At 36.5% G+C, this 18,092-nt stretch overlaps 1 protein-coding gene across 1 annotated transcript in view; it reads left to right on the top strand.

Moving 5' to 3' along the window:
- Rh50 (Rhesus blood group-associated glycoprotein Rh50) overlaps positions 1 to 18,092 on the top strand; it is a 62,980-nt gene that overhangs the window by 27,635 nt on the left and 17,253 nt on the right. The window contains exons 3-4 of the mRNA XM_074090322.1: positions 13,394 to 13,585; positions 14,616 to 14,758. Coding sequence (XP_073946423.1) covers positions 13,394 to 13,585; positions 14,616 to 14,758 — 335 coding nt within the window. The remainder of the gene's footprint in view (positions 1 to 13,393; positions 13,586 to 14,615; positions 14,759 to 18,092) is intronic.

The following is an 18,092-nucleotide window of genomic DNA, read 5'->3' as shown; positions in this document are numbered from 1 at the left end:
TTCATTAGTTTATTTTCAAATTTATTTCTATGGGGAGTAATCTTAAATAGGGATTTCTGTATACCATAACGGGATTGTTTATATAATAAAATTTATTTTTTTTAGCGTATCCTATGTCGTATCTGTAAATATTGAATTGACGTCGTAGGAACTGCGGCGGCCATTTTTCCGTCATTCCAGGCTGGTTTGACGCGACGAGAGAACCAATTTGTTATGCATCCGACTCGAGAACTGGTGATAGGATAGCGGTTTATTGTAACTAGTATAATGAAGGAGAATAATGCTTTGTATCATATTATTATTAATTAAGGCAAGTAGTTATTTATATACAATATATTTTAGATATTATTTTGGATAATTACATTGTAAAGCAACAGCATTGTTAAATAAAAAGGAAATAAATCCACACAGTAATAGCAGCAGTTGGTGTAACTGATAGACGTGCGTTGGTTAGTTGACGTTATCAATGTGTGCATTTTAATAACTTCTATTGGACTATTTACGTATGTATACAAACAATCGCTCTTTATTCTAGACCACATAAACAATTCAGAGTACACTAAGAAAAATACACGATAACCAATGAGGCGACCTTATTGCTAAAGAGCGATCACTACCAGGCAAAAACAGAGAGAAGAAAGAAACAAGCAGATAGTGCAATTGACAGCATATAAAAGCAATAATAAAATACAATAGGTACATACAAATGGTAACACCCATATTATAGTGGAAAGTTGTAAGTCTGTTTGTTTGTTACCTCTTCACGTTTAAGCCGCTAAACCGATTTAGATGAAATTCGGTATAAATGAATACAATCCAGACGGAGTCGCGGGAATATCAAGGCAGTCAAGGGACAAAAGCTTGTTTTCGAGATTAAGGCGCTGTTTCACCATCCATTGATTAGCGTTAACCGACGGTTAAATGTGATGCCGTCTCCGTCTATTCGAACAAAACAAATAGAGACGGCATCACACCTAACCGCCAGTTAACACTAATCAATGGATGGTGAAACAGCCCCTTAACGCAGTGTCTAATGTAAGATGTATGTAAATATGTGTAAAATTCACATCACTTAGTTGTGTGACATTCGCAATTCGTTAATTAGCGCTTTATTAGCAAGATCTATTAACTGATAATGTGATATTTATGAAAGGACAGGATAAGGACAAAATTACAGCGAATGGATATGTCCAAAGAAACGAAGATTTCGTTCGGATGTTCGATTAGTTTCGGGTTGCATCTTCTATTATTTGCTTTTATTAGCAACTATCTGTTGCCCGCGACTTTTTGTTTTTACCGACTGCAAGGAGTGGTATTGTTTTTCGCGCGTATCTTGTGTGTTGTATTATATCTGGACTGATTTTTTGCACTAAGTAAATTTTATCCGAGACTTTTTTTTTTGTTTCTGCTATTTTTTGTTTTTGCACTTCATTTTTATCCGCCACTTTTTGTTTTTGCACTACATATTTCCGCGACTTTTTGTTTTTGCACTACATTTTTACCGCCACTTTTTGTTTTTGCACTACATTTTTATCCGCGACTTTTTGTTTTTGCACTACATTTTTATCCGCGACTTTTTGTTTTTGCACTACATTTTATCCGCGACTTTTTATTTTTGCACTACATTTTTTTCCGCGACTTTTTGTTTTTGCACTACATTTTATCCGCGACTTTTTTTTTGCACTACATTTTTATCTGCGACTTTCTTTTTGCACTTTTATCGCGATTTTTTACACTAGGTACATTTTTATCCGGAACTTTTTGCTTTTGCACTACATTTTTGTCTGCTACTTTTCGTGGTATCGAGGGTTACAAAGCACACACCATTCGTTTTGTTTGGGAACGGTGACTCGATTTTTTATTTTTACGTTTTTAGAATTAAATAATGGAACGTCAACTTGTTTGTATGTAATTACAATTACGGAAACGTTACTCGTATAGTAGGAAGTATAATGAGTTTTTAACTATACTTTCTTCTGAAATAAATTCTGTAAGTCCTGACTGCCGAAATTCAGAGAATTTCGTGTCCAATTATAAACTCGTTACTTGGAATTTAATGACACATGATCAGGCTTGTATTAGCAGTAAAAAGTTTGCTCCATAAGGTTGTAAAGATCTGGAGTTTGCGACTTTGATTAGACTTGGGGGTGGCGCGGTTTTGTGATAACCACCGGTCGGAATCAGGTGAAGCAAGGTTTTCAGAATGGTGAACAACTGAATAGAAGCTACTTAAAGTTTATGTTAAAAAAATAATAATACGTTTTTGTTGACTCTACTCGTATTGTTATCCAAAATTCATATACTTATCAGTAACAAGTTTCAAGTTGATGCTACTGTTGAAGAGTTCCGCTCTACAGAGACGGACCTAGATGGATCACCAGAATTTAAGCACCAGATTATTGTATTGCTACTGAATATACATATTTATACCAAATTTAAGTTTCATTGGGTACTTTTTTGAACATGAAACTACCGTGAGATTCACTCATATTAAATATATTAACCGGGATAACTCACGTCTTAAATCGAGTTTAGCCCGACATGTTTCGGGCTAATCCGTAGCCCTTCGTCTTCGGAGCAACGCGACTCGGCGGCTGCTGCAACACGCTCGCTGCAGCATGTCGGGCTAAACTCGATTTAAGACGTGAGTTATCCGGGTCAATATATCCCTTGGGCACTGTTAGAAAAGTAAATGATCAACAATCATTCGAACGCTGCAAATGCAAAATTGGCTCATTTTGTATATAGAATTGAACTACGTATGTTAAAATGTTGTATATCAATTATAAAACATCCGCTATGCTCAACAACATTGTCTGCATGCAAATACAAAGTGCAAATAGTCTGCATCTCTAATTGAAATGCATCAAGATCGTGACCGGCTCAGATTTTGCTCAAATTGGGTCAGCACAATTTTTTTCCCTTTATTTTAATATCTAGTGATCCATCTAGGACTAATCGTCTATTACTTGATTTCATATTAAAAAATACAAACTGAAACATAGACGCACAGAAAAACCAGAAAAAGAGACCAGCGCTGAGAATCAAACCCAGGTCCTCAGCATTCCGTGCTGTGTGCCATACCCCTACACCACCACTGGACAGCATCTCAGTGTTTCAGTTTGTATTTTCGATATGGATTTTACGGGATGACCGTAAAAGTAACAAAATTTGGAGTTGAAATAAAAATACAAAAAGACTCGAAAAACCAATCTTAATTTGATTGCTTAATAGCGACATCTCTGGTCCGGATGAGCGGTTAGCTCCGATGGAGTGTTGAAGTTTCTCGATGAGGGCTAAAACATAGATGTCGCTAGTGTCACTGCTTAAGTAACTAAATAAGAAACACACACGCTATGTGGTGCTATAATAATAATTTATCTATGTCAATAACATTAACCATCTAAAATGACCCCACACTGCGTACATTTCGCTTAGAAAAGGGGCTCTGCTACCACTGCCCACAGTCACATGGTCGGTTTTTTCCCTTCTTACATCATTACAGTTTTACGAGGCAAAGAGTACGAAACATACTTAATTCCCTCTCCGCATCTTGTTGATCCGATACATCATCCAAACATACTCCAACTTTTGCAATTACTCTACTTTTGGTGGTGTCCAGCCAAAGTTTTTCAATTGCGTTTTGTCTCTACACGTTTCATGGTTACGGAAAGAGATAGCAACAAAAAGGAGTGCTTTTTAACTGATCAAATAAACAGCTAGAGTTTGGCACATGAAAATCTTTCGACAGACACAATTTTCAACCGAAAGATAATGCCAAAAATTTCAAAATTATTTTAAGTAACTTAAACTTCAGCGGCCGGGACCAATTCACAAATTAAATCATGACCAGCTCAAAATGTTTCAGTAATGGGAAACGTAAAATTTATCAACGAGTAGTGAAACAGGCTTTTAGTATATTTATAGCCTGTTGAATATACTCTTCATAGCCATATAATTCAATTTCATCAATTCTGAGTTTCTGAGTTTTTTCGCCATTTATCTTTATAACGATGAAACGCAATTTGTAAATCATTAAGTAAATCTAGAAATGCAGTGCATCGCTTCTACTTCCATAACCATTGAATTGGACCATTTTCTTATCATTTTTTAACTCTCCAACCTCTTAAATAAAACAATTTCAACCTTTTCTCAATCATCAATTATCTTTACATTCCCGTGTAGATCGCAATCCGATACCGAGATGCGTCCGCTCGAGTCTTAACCAATTTTTATAGGCACCCAAAGCTCGGCTTGCACGGAACAATCATCCCTTATTACGGAGATATATCTCTATTGATCCTGGCACCGAGTAATTTTACCCGGCGTTATTAGGGAGCGAATAATAAATGATCGAATACCTGACGGACGACATGGTTACGTGGAATCAAATTAATACTGAAAGATTGTTATCTAAGGGGAGGCTTTTTGACGGCGTTGGTGAAAATATGTTTCTTAGTTTTTGTGACTTGATTATTCATAGTGACGTAACTTTTTTATTTGTAAATCTATTCAAATAAATTTTTCAGAAAATGTTCATCCAAAATTTTACAATAAATTGGTGAGATTCGCATCTACGTATTATGTTAATAACAATTAGACATTCCTGAGACTAGCGCGAACACACGCGCAGACAATCAAACAAACCAACAAACAGGATAATAATTTCGAAAAAATATTGTTTTAGGTTCTACTGCGTTAATTAATAGGAACCGGTAGTAGAGTAACAGAGTCTCTCAAATATTTTCAAGGGCATAAATATAAGAACGTTACCAAGACGTCAAAAATATTTATACACCTTTCTGTTACTAACCATAAGGTTGGTTCAGGCCTGAAATTACTGTTTTTTTTAAATGTACAATTCTCAAAACGTCTGCGTTTTCACAATGTTAGCACTTCTATTTTGTCAGCTTTCTCAAAATGTCTGTTATTTAAAATGTGTACAATCTTAGGGAGTCGTTTATTCATAATATTAACATACCTATATTATTAGCATTACCATAATTTCTGCTTTCCCGTTATTTTCCCTTTTTTAAATAGGCTATAGTCTTATTATGTTTGTTTTCCCATAATGTCTGCTTTATTTTCAAATCAATGTTCTAAATGTAAAAGGTTTAATTCTTGCATACTTATTCTTTGATAACATAAATATCTACACCTCATATAAAATACCGCTGAACCGATTTAGATTAAATTTGAAGACCATGATTGCAGACATTTTGAGAATAAGCACTTTCTGAAAAACGAATATTATACAAACACTGTCATTCTAGGAGAGAGGCAATTTTAAATAGCTGTCATTTTGAGAAGCTGACATTATACAAAAGACGTGCTGACATTCTGAAAAGCAGACATTTTGCGAAAAATACATTTTAGGAAAACGGATATTTCAGGCCTGAGCTATAAGGTCGATGATATATTTGACGCTATAACTGTGTAGATATTTATACCCTTGACTGTACATAAATTAACCAGTTACAATTTCAACATAAAAAAGATTATGATGATGTATGATATTTAGAACCAATACGAGTTGAAAATTGACTTCAATATACACAAGTAAATCGTACAATGTTTTACAATAACTTTAGTTAGTATGAGAGGAAATAAATGCAAAAACTCATAAAAATAAAAGTACCTAAAATAAAAGTAGGTATAACACAGTATAACAGGTATTCATGATAGCCAAAAACGAGCAAACAATGAGATTCGTACGAAATTTATTCCTAAAACTTCAGACAAAAAACAAATAGCTATCTTAATTTCAATACCAATAGAATTTAAAACCTGAATATTCTCACGAATACCATTTTTACAAAATATAAAATTATTAAAACAGATCAGTTCAATGCACGATGTATCGCGTGATCAGAAACAGATGTGCATAACGTCTGCTAGCTATTGTTATAGAATCATCCCAGCCTATACAGAACCACTGCTGGGATTCTTCTCAGAATGAGAGGGCTTGGGCCGTAGTTCCCACGCGGGCCCAGTTCGGATTGGGAACTTCACACACACCATTGAGTTACTTCGCATCGATGTTTTCCTTTACCGTAAAGCTCGTGGTAAATTTTAAATGTAATTTCGCACGTCGGTTTCGAAAAACTCAGAGGTGCGAGCTGGGGTTTGAACCCACGATCCTCTCTCTCTCACCCATAAAATTCACATGGACCTTATTTTCTTTTCAGCAGTATAGAAAAACTACTTTCTATACTGCTGAAAAGAAATAAGGTCCATGTGAATTTTATGGGTGAAACGAAAATACTAATAAGTATAATTCTTTATAACATTCTTTGTCTAAAATTGTTTTTTTTTTTATTAATACAACATAACACAGTACACATACTTTTCATTCAATTAAATGTATTTAATTAAAAACGAAAACATATTTTTGATTTCATTTTACTGGTAAAATTCAAGTGGCCCTTATATTATTCTTTTGAGTAGTATAAATTCATGTGCGAAATTACATTTGAAATTTACCAAGAGCTTTACGGTGAAGGAAAACATCGTGAGGAAACCTGCACACACCTATGAAGTAATTCAATGGTACGTGTGAAGTTCCCAATCCGCACTGGCCCCGCATGGGAGCTACGGCCGAAGCCCTCTCATTCTGAAAGGAGGCCTGTGCCCAGCAGTGGGACGTAAATAGGCTGGGATGATGGGCTTGGATTAGTTTAAAGTAAACATTTCGTTTTTACGAGTAAAACACCTTTTTTTGCTTAACGAAACGTCGAGGCAATTTTGACAATAATTTCTCAAATTTAGAAAAAAGGATTAGGAGGCTGCATTTGCAATTAGTTAAATAATAAACCATTTATTTCGGGAAACACCGCCCAACACCTAAATACCTCATAGCCTAACATACATAATATAATAAATAAAAACACAATTGGTAGATATTTAAAAATTAATTAGGCGACAAAACACAAAGTTAAGAACCCCTAACGTTTGCCAACCCTCAGGAAAACAGACCACGCCACGAGAGTTGAAGTGAATCATTGTACGCACAGCTACATGTTCTTCATGTGAAGAACTAATGGGGAAAGGAGAATGAAGGGAAATGAATGAGTAAATGTCAAGATCGCGCTGTCATTACATGATATATTTTTGTGTGCATGACCTCAAATCTGGTGGTAGTGGTTTTTGACCTATGGCCTTTCAAGCAGAGAGAGGATCGTGGGTTAATACCCCAGCCCGCACCTCTGAGTTTTTCGAAACCGACGTGCAAAATTACGTTTAAAATTTACCACGAGATTTACGGTAAAGGAAAACATCGATGCGAAGTAACTCAGTGGTGTATGTGAAGTTCCCAATCCGAACTGGGCCCGCGTGGGAACTACGGCCCAAGCCCTCTCATTCTGAGAAGAATCCCAGCAGTGGTTCTGTATATAGGCTGGGATGATTCTATAACAATAGCTAGCAGACGTTATCGAAGTTTGTTACGATACTTTTGACTCAGAAAGTATACCGCAGCGTTCATGCAGCAAGTGTAATTGTGCCATAAAGGAAGAGGTGCGCGGTGTCAAAGGCATTCTCGCGCGAATCGCCCCCCCGGGCCCCATCCGCGATAGAAAACAACGAATTGGAATCCATTTGGAAATTATCATTTTTGTTGGGAAGCGAATGTTATTTATTTACACTTTTATGTGTTTAGGGTCGGAGGGGATTGTAAATAGTAACTTACATACTGTATCTGTGATTCTTTTTAGGGTTCTTTATGTACCCAAAGAATACTAACGGGACTAATATATTTATCTAGGTTCCACTGTTTCTTATTTCTCGATATTATCATCCCCTTTGGCCTAGAATCTTCTGGCCTAGAATTTCAACCGGGACGATGGGTATAAGCTTTTATCTTCGTGGAATCCTGTTATTAATAAGTGTCGGCGTCGGGATGAATGTTCGGAGGGACGATCGGACGTTGTTAGTTTTGTGTGTCGGTGTGATAGGGTGACTAATAAAAGTGACCAGGTGCGGGTAGTTCGTGATAAGAGTGCCAGCACTATTAGTGATCAAGTGCGGGTAGTTCGAAGAAATCGCGCTGCTAGGCAGACTTGACACCCCACACTTCAGTCTACTCGTGACCACGGCAACTATAACGTTGCCGAAACGTCGAGGAAAATATTACTTGTGTAATAATAGCGTGATAAGTCCCGTTTGTGGTATTTTGACTAGAATCTTCTGCTTCAAAGGCCATACTCGTAGGTCAAACCACGAAGCCATCACGACTTCGACATATTACTTAGTGTCACGACACCACCCTGATAAATCGTTTTTTAATGATCTATAATCAACAACTTTGCTCACCCACGACCTTTAAAAAAAAGGTATTTGTTTATAGTTTATTAATAGGGACCTCCGCAAAGTAATTTCTTATACAGTAAAATTATTCAATAGTAGATTGTACAACAAGAGCATAAAACGAGTCATTTTACCTAAGACTTTCATATAGCCACCCGAGCCAGTATGGCGAGGGTCGATAGACACGCCGAGGGTAAAATGGGTTTAATGCTCGAGTTTTACACTCTGCTTTTCACTTAGATTGTGAGGAAATTAAATAGCAACAGTGGAAACAATAATTCACTTTCTATGTACCTTTTATTTTTTATGCATTATTATGATTATTATATTTTTTAATTTTATTTATTTATTATGATTGATTTGATTGATTTATTTTTTAAAATTTATTTAAAAATATGTACTTAAAAACTTTTTTGTTTGTGGCTGTTGACACCTGATTACCTTGGTCTTAAGTTGGTCTTAGACGAAGATTTTATTTTATGCACTAGAGCATAAAAAGTCATTTTATGTCGCCTAGATACAGCATAAACACGAACTTTTACGAGCATGTGTAGTGAAAAATTGTTTTCTGTTCAAATCCAATAGTTTCACGATCGGCAACGACATGTCCGAATTCTGTTTATCGTATTTAAACGTGGATAAAAACCCAAAGCGAATGAATGCTACTTAAAACAAGTCACTTTGCCAATAAACTTTTTCAAGTCGCCTCTGCATGCAAAATGGCTTCAGAACTACGTGGATCGAGTACAAACAGTTTCAACAAGTGAACCGCAGACAGGAGCTCTGGCACGTCCACGGACGCTTTATCTGAAAGTCATATCTGGAACAATATTGACCTAAATTATTCTAGCTTCAGTGTGCTTAAGAACGTGATCAATTGATTGAGGAGACGATAAAATCATCTACATAAGTAAATAAACTTTTCAACAGTATCGCGACTGACTGACAACGCACCGCTGTATCCCTAACTTGACATGGAAGAAGCTGCTAGAAAAAAGTGCTACATAAATTCGTTAAGCTTTATGTGCAAAATGTACACGGTGTCGCGGTGCCAGAAATATCCACGGAGCCATGCGGCTATGGATTTATATGTGGCAATCGTATTATTGTTCAAATGGGGACTTACCCGTACTTGTATCTGAATATCGAAAATGAATATATCTAATATTACAAAGTCGACGGTCAAAATATTGAAAGCAGGTTAGGTTAGGTTCGATATTTTGTCCGTCGATATTTTAACTATTGATATTTAAATTTTTGATATTCAGATAGGTACATGCCCGTTCAAATTGTAACGGTATATACAAAATAATGTATTTAATACAGTATTAAATAATATCATCATTACTACTAACGTGCATTTTGATTTATATACAGTTAGGTATAATTCGTCTAGACTGACACCTTCTACCAATTTACCTAGTCACAAACTAAGCTAAGTTTGTACTATGGATACTAAGCCATGGATAAACATACATATAGATAATAAAAATATGTAAGTATTAGATGTCCAAATCCAAGAACAAACATTCATACCTATTATGCACACAAGTATCTGCCCCGAACGGGGATCGAATCGGTATCTCAAGCTTCAGCATTTTAAATAATTTATTGAATCAGGCGTTACTTTGCGGAGGTCCATATCAATGAACTAAAAGAATTTCCTTGCTCACCCGCGACCTTACGATAGCTAAGCTTATGCAAAATATGCGTGTTCATGCAGTTCCTCCACCTCCACACTGTAAGAACACACACAAATCACACCAACCCATCTATCACCACCACCACACTACACTGACGCGTTTCGAACTCAACCAGAGCTCATCTTCAGAGTGACACAACCGTACACCATGCTACCAGTTGTTAGACCAACGAACCACAACCACCGTTTTAACTGGTCACTTGTGCTGTATTCGTTTTTTTTTTTTTCATTTATTTACTAAATAGAAAAACAATTTAACATTTTACAATAATGCTACGAGCAAAACCATGCTAAAACCGGTTAAAAAATGTATTAATAATTTGTGGGTAGTTTTGTTTTGTTTCATAAAACGTATGTGGGTACTTGGGGAGTTACAGTGACAAGTTAAAACGGTGGTTGCGGTTCGTTAGTCTAACAACTGGTAGCATGGTGTACGGTTGTGTCACTCTGAAGATGAGCTCTGGTTGAGTTCGAAACGCGTCAGTGTAGTGTGGTGGTGGTGATAGATGTGTTTGTGTGATTTGTGTGTGTTCTTACAGTGTGGAGGTGGAGGAACTGCATGAACACGCATATTTTGCATAAGCTTAACTATTGTAAAAGGTCGCGGGTGAGCAAGGAAATTCTTTTAGTTCTTCAGCATTTCGTTCATTTTTACAAGCGTAATAATATTTTTTTCTGAATCGATTCGTATGAAACCACCATATCGCTTCAAGTCGAGTTGTATTAGTCTTCACAGTAGGTAAAGTAAAGTAAATCGAGCTATCTGTATCTATTTTAAGCTGTAATAAGTATGCTGCAAGTATAACAATAACAGCGCTTTGATTAAATTTGAATATTAATTACTGCTCGCTTCGTCTTCTTAGCACGTGTGTTGTAGAGTGCGACTGGAAGTTATTTACTGATTAAATAAGACTTGAACAAATTTAATGCAGTAATAATCTGAAACCGGAAACTCGTGTCATTTTCGAGATGACAATCGGCCAAAGCCTTGAACGGTGAAGTCTGAAATTCTGTATAATTAAATAAGTTTTTCCCAATAAAGTGCCTTTGTGAGCAGTGTAGTCCTTGCGGTTTTTTAGCTAAAATAAAATAAATTAAAGTAAGAAAGAAAAACAGACAACAAACACACAACACACATTAAGTAACAACACGTAGGAAAGTATGTGTCATTGCGGTTGTGAATCGGACACTGGCTCAGCATAATGCTGAAGCGTTAATAATAAACACCCCAGCGCTGATTTTCAGCCAGCACCGTTGGTGACCCTCGGACCGCTACAAAGATATAGTTATTACGTTTTCAACCGTTATAATAATCGTCGTAATTAATTTAATAAAATGTTGTTTTTAAATTAGATTATTAATTTGCGATTAGGTTAAGATTTTGCATGACAAATTGGGCCAGAACAAACATGACATGTTACCTATGTATTATTTTCTTCTGGCATGGTAAAATATTTGTAACACCTGTGTAGGTATGTTCCTGCGAAATAAATAATTTCATTTCATTTTCATTTCATAACTCTGAAAACAAAAACATGTACTGAATCGACAAAAAAATACATTCCATTGTTTATATGGGGGTTTAGTTAATTGTATTGGTGTAATTGTCGCATGATGATATATTATTGTACCTATCATATTTATATTCACAAAATTACACGTGAATCGGTTGAAAAATGCAACGAGTATTGGAAAACATTCGGACATTCGCTGGATATACGAGTATGAAAGCATTTTTGCTGGAGCTGGGATTGCTTTGCGCACGCTTGCTACTACTTTTTGCTTGCTTGTTAACTTGACGCTAGCTGTGTCAAAAATCCTTTTTGACTATCCTAACTAACAACATAATATTATTATTGCATGGTAACCGTTCTATACCAATGTTATTGCGCGTGGGTACCATTGTAGGTAGCTCAAAAAAAACGTTTTCCAGGGATAAGATCATGCTAAATCATTTGTTCGTCTCCGTAAGCCCCCACGTAGCAAATTTCATTGAAATCGTAGAACCGTTTCCGAAAACCCCGATAAACTTAAATATAGAAGATGAGCTCGATGAAAAATATGTAATATTACTAAAATCCGTTTGTAATTCAAAAACATGCCGTATATTTATAGCCCTTTATTTAACTAGGTGCCAGGAGTGTCGGTGGTACGAAATGTTGCCACAGTCTGGCTCGTCTCGTCACAGACCGACTCTTGTTGTGCTAATTAAGCAGAACAAGGAATGAATTGTAATGCAAATTCGAGCAGGATTCGCTTAAAGCTCAGTTGCTTGGTTTACCTGCATGAAACCGGGATTTTCGGTACATTAAGTTTTGCAATAAGATTTGTAAATGATTCCTTTTCCATATGAAACTGTTTGTTTGTTAAGTTTTAAAAACTTAGTCTCCGTTTGTGGCGGATATTGCTTACTATTAGGTGAGCAGCACGGTCATTTGTCTGCTGTGTTATGATTATTACAAATTGAGTTGATTTCTTTTCCTCTCTAGCCATATCAAACACAGTCATGCTCAAAATAAGCTGAACTCAGTTCTTTGGTATAGAAAAATAATACTTTAAAATAACCTAACCATAAAAAAATATTATTTAAAACAAGCTTTTTTTGATGACTGTACTTTTTGTTAACTGTACTTGAATTGTCACCCATACTACATTTGCATACCAAACTTCAAGTCGATGCTATTAACCGTTGAAGAGTTCCGTGCTGCGGAGAAGATCCTGGCTGGACTACCAGGATGTCACTACAAGATTATTGTATTGTCACGCGATTTACATAAGTGTTCCAAATTTCAATTCATCAATCCGACTATTGGAAGTTGGTCAAATTTAACTTGCATGATTTGATTACAGACAGACATAACGGAACAGGTGAAACTAAATAAAAGCTTGTAATAACAGGGCAGTTTGATATGTTACATTGTACTAAAAATGGCAATCCTCATAAGTGTTTAGCTACTTTGAGCTTGAAGGATGAACTTGAACCTTGACGAGCTTGAACCTGACCGTACCTATTTGACGCAATATGAGCCACAGTCTTTTGAAGTGAATTTCCTTTTTAACGTTTCTGAGCATCGTTATCTATAATTTAATAATCAACTATGTAGGCACAACACTTATTACAGGTACGGTCGAGTTCATAAACTTGTGAGCAAAAATTTGATCAAAAATATCTAAATACCCTTCTACGCCATTAACAATAGAGTCGTGTTCACATATTTTTGATCAAAATTTTGCTTACAAGTTTATGAACTCAACTGTACCTAAGTAACCTAGTCTTAAAAAGGAGGCTCGCTGATATCCTTTCTTATGAATAACATGCTGAAGCATTTTCAAACAAGTGTTTCTTTTTTGAGAAACAATGCAAGAAGTTTTTGTTATTGTTCACAGGCTATGAAGATACTCACGTCATGATTTTCATCGGCTTCGGGTTTCTTATGACCTTCCTAAAGAAGTACTGCTACAGCGCTCTAGGCTTCAATTGGCTGCTGGGCGCTCTGGTCATCCAATGGGCGTTGCTCTGCCAGAACTTCTTCCACATGACAGACGGCGTCATCTACATCACCAAGTTAACCATCATTGGTAAGTTCTAATGACTTTTTATCATCACCGAAAGGCTTATAGTATTTAATTAACATTTGGTAGATTGCTGCACACGCTACACCAATGTAAATTTATGTGAAATTCGTAGTTTTTAGCGTTCCGTGCCTCAAAAGGAAAAAAGGGAACCCTTATTACTATGTGGTCCGTCTAGCGCTCAGGAACGCGTGAAGATATCAGGTCTGGGAACACTTGAAACAGTGAAAACATTAACTTCTCAGTCAACACAATTTAAAGATGCATTCATTAAAAAGGTGTTTCCATACAAATTGCCAAAACGGAAAAGACTATAGGTTATTTCCGGTTGTCATAGAAACTTGAAATTTGGTGTGCTCCTATAGCACAATCAATAAGAAAAGTATGAAATCTTTTTTTATGTCTGGCTGTCTATGTCATACATAACCACGCTGCTTATATTTTATTTAGGTGAGAGGCATTGCTAAAATTGGATACTGAATTAGTACGGAACCCTCCGTGCACGCGTCTTTAATCATCTAAGCTTGAATTTGATCATCAATGTTCAAATGGCTTAGACTTAACTTGATCCGGATATTTAATTTGGACGATAAATGATATAGGGTTTCCCCACACGTGTCGACGCAGAATCAGCTTAAGCCGATCAAAATACACTTTACGATCACGCAATAAGAGCGAAAAAGACGTCGATAGGCTCGGTCAACGCGAAACTGCATTTTCCGATGGGAAAACGTCTTTCGTCAGGAAAACCTGCATTAACGAGAACTAGGTTGGTATGTCTGCCCCACGAGCTGCGCCGCGCGCGTGCTGCTGCACGTGGTCGCGGCGCCCCCCCCCCCCGTGCGGTAATGATGTATGAAATCTCATTACGATACAGATTTCTGTATCGTAATGACTATTACGACACGGCCGTGTTCATAATAGAATCCAATGTCGTAATGCTGGTCACCTATCGTTTTTGAACGCATAATTGACGATTTACTATATGGGTGTAGATAACATTGAATTTTTAACATAAACTTATTTATTATCATAGAGGCTGACATAATGGCTGCGACAGTGCTGATAACGTTCGGAGCGTTGCTCGGCGTGGCCAGTGGGGCGCAGCTTCTCTTCATCGCCGTCGTGGAGACCGCTGTTGGATGCGCTAACATTTACCTCGTGTCGGATGTCTTCAAGGTAAACCTGATATTACCTCAACTATTTACGTGTCTGGCTTGTCACTTCGTTTACAGAAAGGTGCCGCCCACTGATTGCCCCCCTTTAAGGCTGCGTTTTAATCAGAGATGTGCGATGATGTGTTGCGACCTTAGACCTTAGTTGTTATTTTTTCGAACTCCCAGAGTCGAGAGTTTGTAATTCGTTTTAGGGATAATTTCGAGCGAAATTGAGAAAACGGTGGCCCGGTGGGCGGAAAACTGTTTTTTTTTTAATATAATGCAACTTCTCCAAAAATAGGCACTGATAACCCTTAGAAAAATCGATAGTTCACTCGATAAATGGTACATCTCTAAAACTGTCAAACTCGAAACGTCACAGAACTCATCATAGGTGAAAAATATTATAGTTGACTGTATGATCGTCAAAAAGCAATTGTGTCAATATTCAGTTGGATAAACGATATTTTTTGCATTGTGACGAGCCTTAATTGTTTCGCAGCCAAATCATTCTTAGCCACAGAAGGTTTACAAATAAACATCTAACCTGCGTCTAATTTACAATTCATTGCCCAACCTAACCACCGCAGTTACATCGATAACCGTAAACTGATGAACATGATTCCATTTCCAAAACAATTGCAAACATAAAACACATGCCAATACCACAGGCAAATATACGTTTACTACGCCAATTGCTTGTCAGCTGTTGACAAACACACGGTTCAGAGGACTCTACTATTAACTAAATACGTCAGGGACCTGCGGATACAATGGATCCGGGTAATCTGTGTCGGCACAATGAAGATTCTATGAAGTCATTCGAGTTAATAGAATTTCAAACCCAGCATCGTCTACATTCATTTCATCTCATCTCCACCCTCTAATATACTCGTACAGTCACCAAGCACCAATATCTGACACAACAAGCGTGCATAAATATCTGATACGACTCTATTTCCAGGGCAGGGAAGGACGTGTCAGATATTAATGCTGGTGACTGTACCATTTGTTTTTTTAGGGCTCCGTAGCCAAAATGGCAAAAACGGAACCCTTATAGTTTCACCATCTCTGTCTGTCTGTCCGTCTGTCTGTCCGTCCGCGGCTTTTCTCGGGGACTATCAATGCTAGAAAGCTGTAATTTTGCACGAATATAAATATTAACTATGTTGACAAAATGAAACAATAAAAAATTCAAAAACTTTTTTTTTAGAATACCTCCCATAGACGTAAAGTGGAGGTGTTTTTTTTTTCTCATCCAACCTTGTAGTGTGGGTTATCGTTGGATAGGTCTTTTAAAACCAATAGGGGGTTGCTAAGACGATTTTTTTTCGATTCAGTGATCTGTTTGCATAATATTCCACTTTAAAGTACAAATTTTTATTAAAATCGAGCGCCTCCCCCCCTCTAAAATCTAAACCGGTGGGTGGAAAAATTTGAAAAAAATCAGGATAGTAGTAAGTATATCAAACTTACAAATAAAACTATAACGGTTAAGTTTTCTTGAGAATTATTAGTACTTTACGAGTAAATAGCAGCCTAAGGTATAAAATAATAAGAATATTCCGTACAAAATGCGAAATCCTTAGAAAAATATTACTTAATTTTTTCGTAATTTCGTAATGGCGTAATGGAACCCTATTTCGGGCGTGTCCGACACGCTCTTGGCCGGTTTTTTTTTAAATTTCTGTTGACGTCCACAGATGTCTCATAAATACTAATTACTTCTACTCAGTAATTAACTTTTAAGCTAAATCGAAAAGTTGTAAAACTAGCTAAATACTACTTCGAGACAATTTTTTGACAATGTTTTTTTTATGGTATAGGAGGCAAACGAGAAAACGGAGCGCCTGATGGTAAACGATTACCGTTATTACCTAGCTACGTTATTGCAATCAAATTATACTAATAGTAGCTGTTGCACGCGACTTCGTCTGCGAAGAATTGGCTTAGGTATTGCGCGCCCTCGGCAACTTATTGCGCGGTTATAGGGAATGTTTTTTTTTTATTAGCCTATTTTTATTTCTCATTGCTGGGCAAAGGCCTCTCCCCTCTTGCTCCACTCCTGCCTATCAAAGGCGAGCTCCCGTCTTCCCACATTATAGGCATCTAAGTCGTCCCTCCATCTCCTCTTCGGTCTGCCTCTATTACGGTATCCGTCACTAGGGACCCATTCCGTAACAATTTTAGGGAATGATTAATTTATTCTATTTTATTATTGATTCTGGTCTTCTAATATGATGTTTGAAAATTTTCATGGCAATCGTTTATGTAGTTAAGGCGTGAAAACAAACAAACACACTTTTGGATTTTTATTATTATTAAAGATGCATGTCTCGTAAATGGTCTGTTTTAAGATAAAGTTTAACAGGTACCTAACTAATCTGCACTTTGAAAATACAAAGAAAATTGTAATGAATATTATTATAAGAAAACAAGGCTACAAAAATATTTTTGTTAGGTACCTACTGCTGTGAAACATTCAAACAAACTTGAACGAACTTCGATCTTTTGTACCTAATTATTTTGTCGAAACTTTATAAAGTACACAAAATATTGTGTTTATCTTTCGCAACTTACCCTTTACTTTCTTTAACCCTTAATAAGGCAGAGGCGATTTAGCGACCACATACATTGAGTTGGAAATTGAACCTTATTGATTTCATAATACGTCACAATTTCCATTGTAATTATTGAAAAAACGACTAGCTTTAAAAATATTCTCTGTCAGGTATTCCATAGCTGCTTTTGATTCTGTGGTAGTATGCTCTAATAAATGGGGCCTTTTAGAGGGTTAAATAATATTTTAGATAATTATGATTGGTTTTTGCACTTTTTGTATTTTCTATTTCAACTCCAAATTTGTTACTTTTGTTGTTTTTTTTGCTGCTACTTAAGTAGCGTAGTAGAAAAAAGCAGCCTGAGATATGTGTTCATAGGAGAAATTCGTCTCTGTACACCTATCTAGTGGTAGTGTAGTGGTATGGCACGCAGCACGGAATGCTGAGGACCTGGGTTCGATTCCCAACGCTGGTCTCTATCTCTGGTTTTTATGTGTCTCAGTTTGTATTTTCGATATTTTAGATAATTTTCCGCATGCCCGTATTTAGTGATCTTAGTAATTATAAGTTTTTCATGTGTTCAAACTTAGTGCTTAGATAAAATTTTGGTAAATCCCGTGGGAATATCGGGATAAAAAGTAGCCACTATCCCGCATAATATGCACTCAAACTACAATAATAATAGTACAATTATAATAGTATCATATTAGTACAACTTCTCTTCATTTACTTACCTCTATAAGTACCACGTCAATGTTGTTTTCAGTCTTGGAATTTTCATCAATACGACGACCG

This window comes from Choristoneura fumiferana, chromosome 7, assembly GCF_025370935.1.
Source record: "Choristoneura fumiferana chromosome 7, NRCan_CFum_1, whole genome shotgun sequence".
In the NCBI taxonomy this organism is placed as follows: domain Eukaryota; kingdom Metazoa; phylum Arthropoda; class Insecta; order Lepidoptera; family Tortricidae; genus Choristoneura; species Choristoneura fumiferana.
The sequence above is the reverse complement of the archived record's forward strand: the minus strand, read 5'-3'. Positions and strand labels throughout refer to the sequence as shown.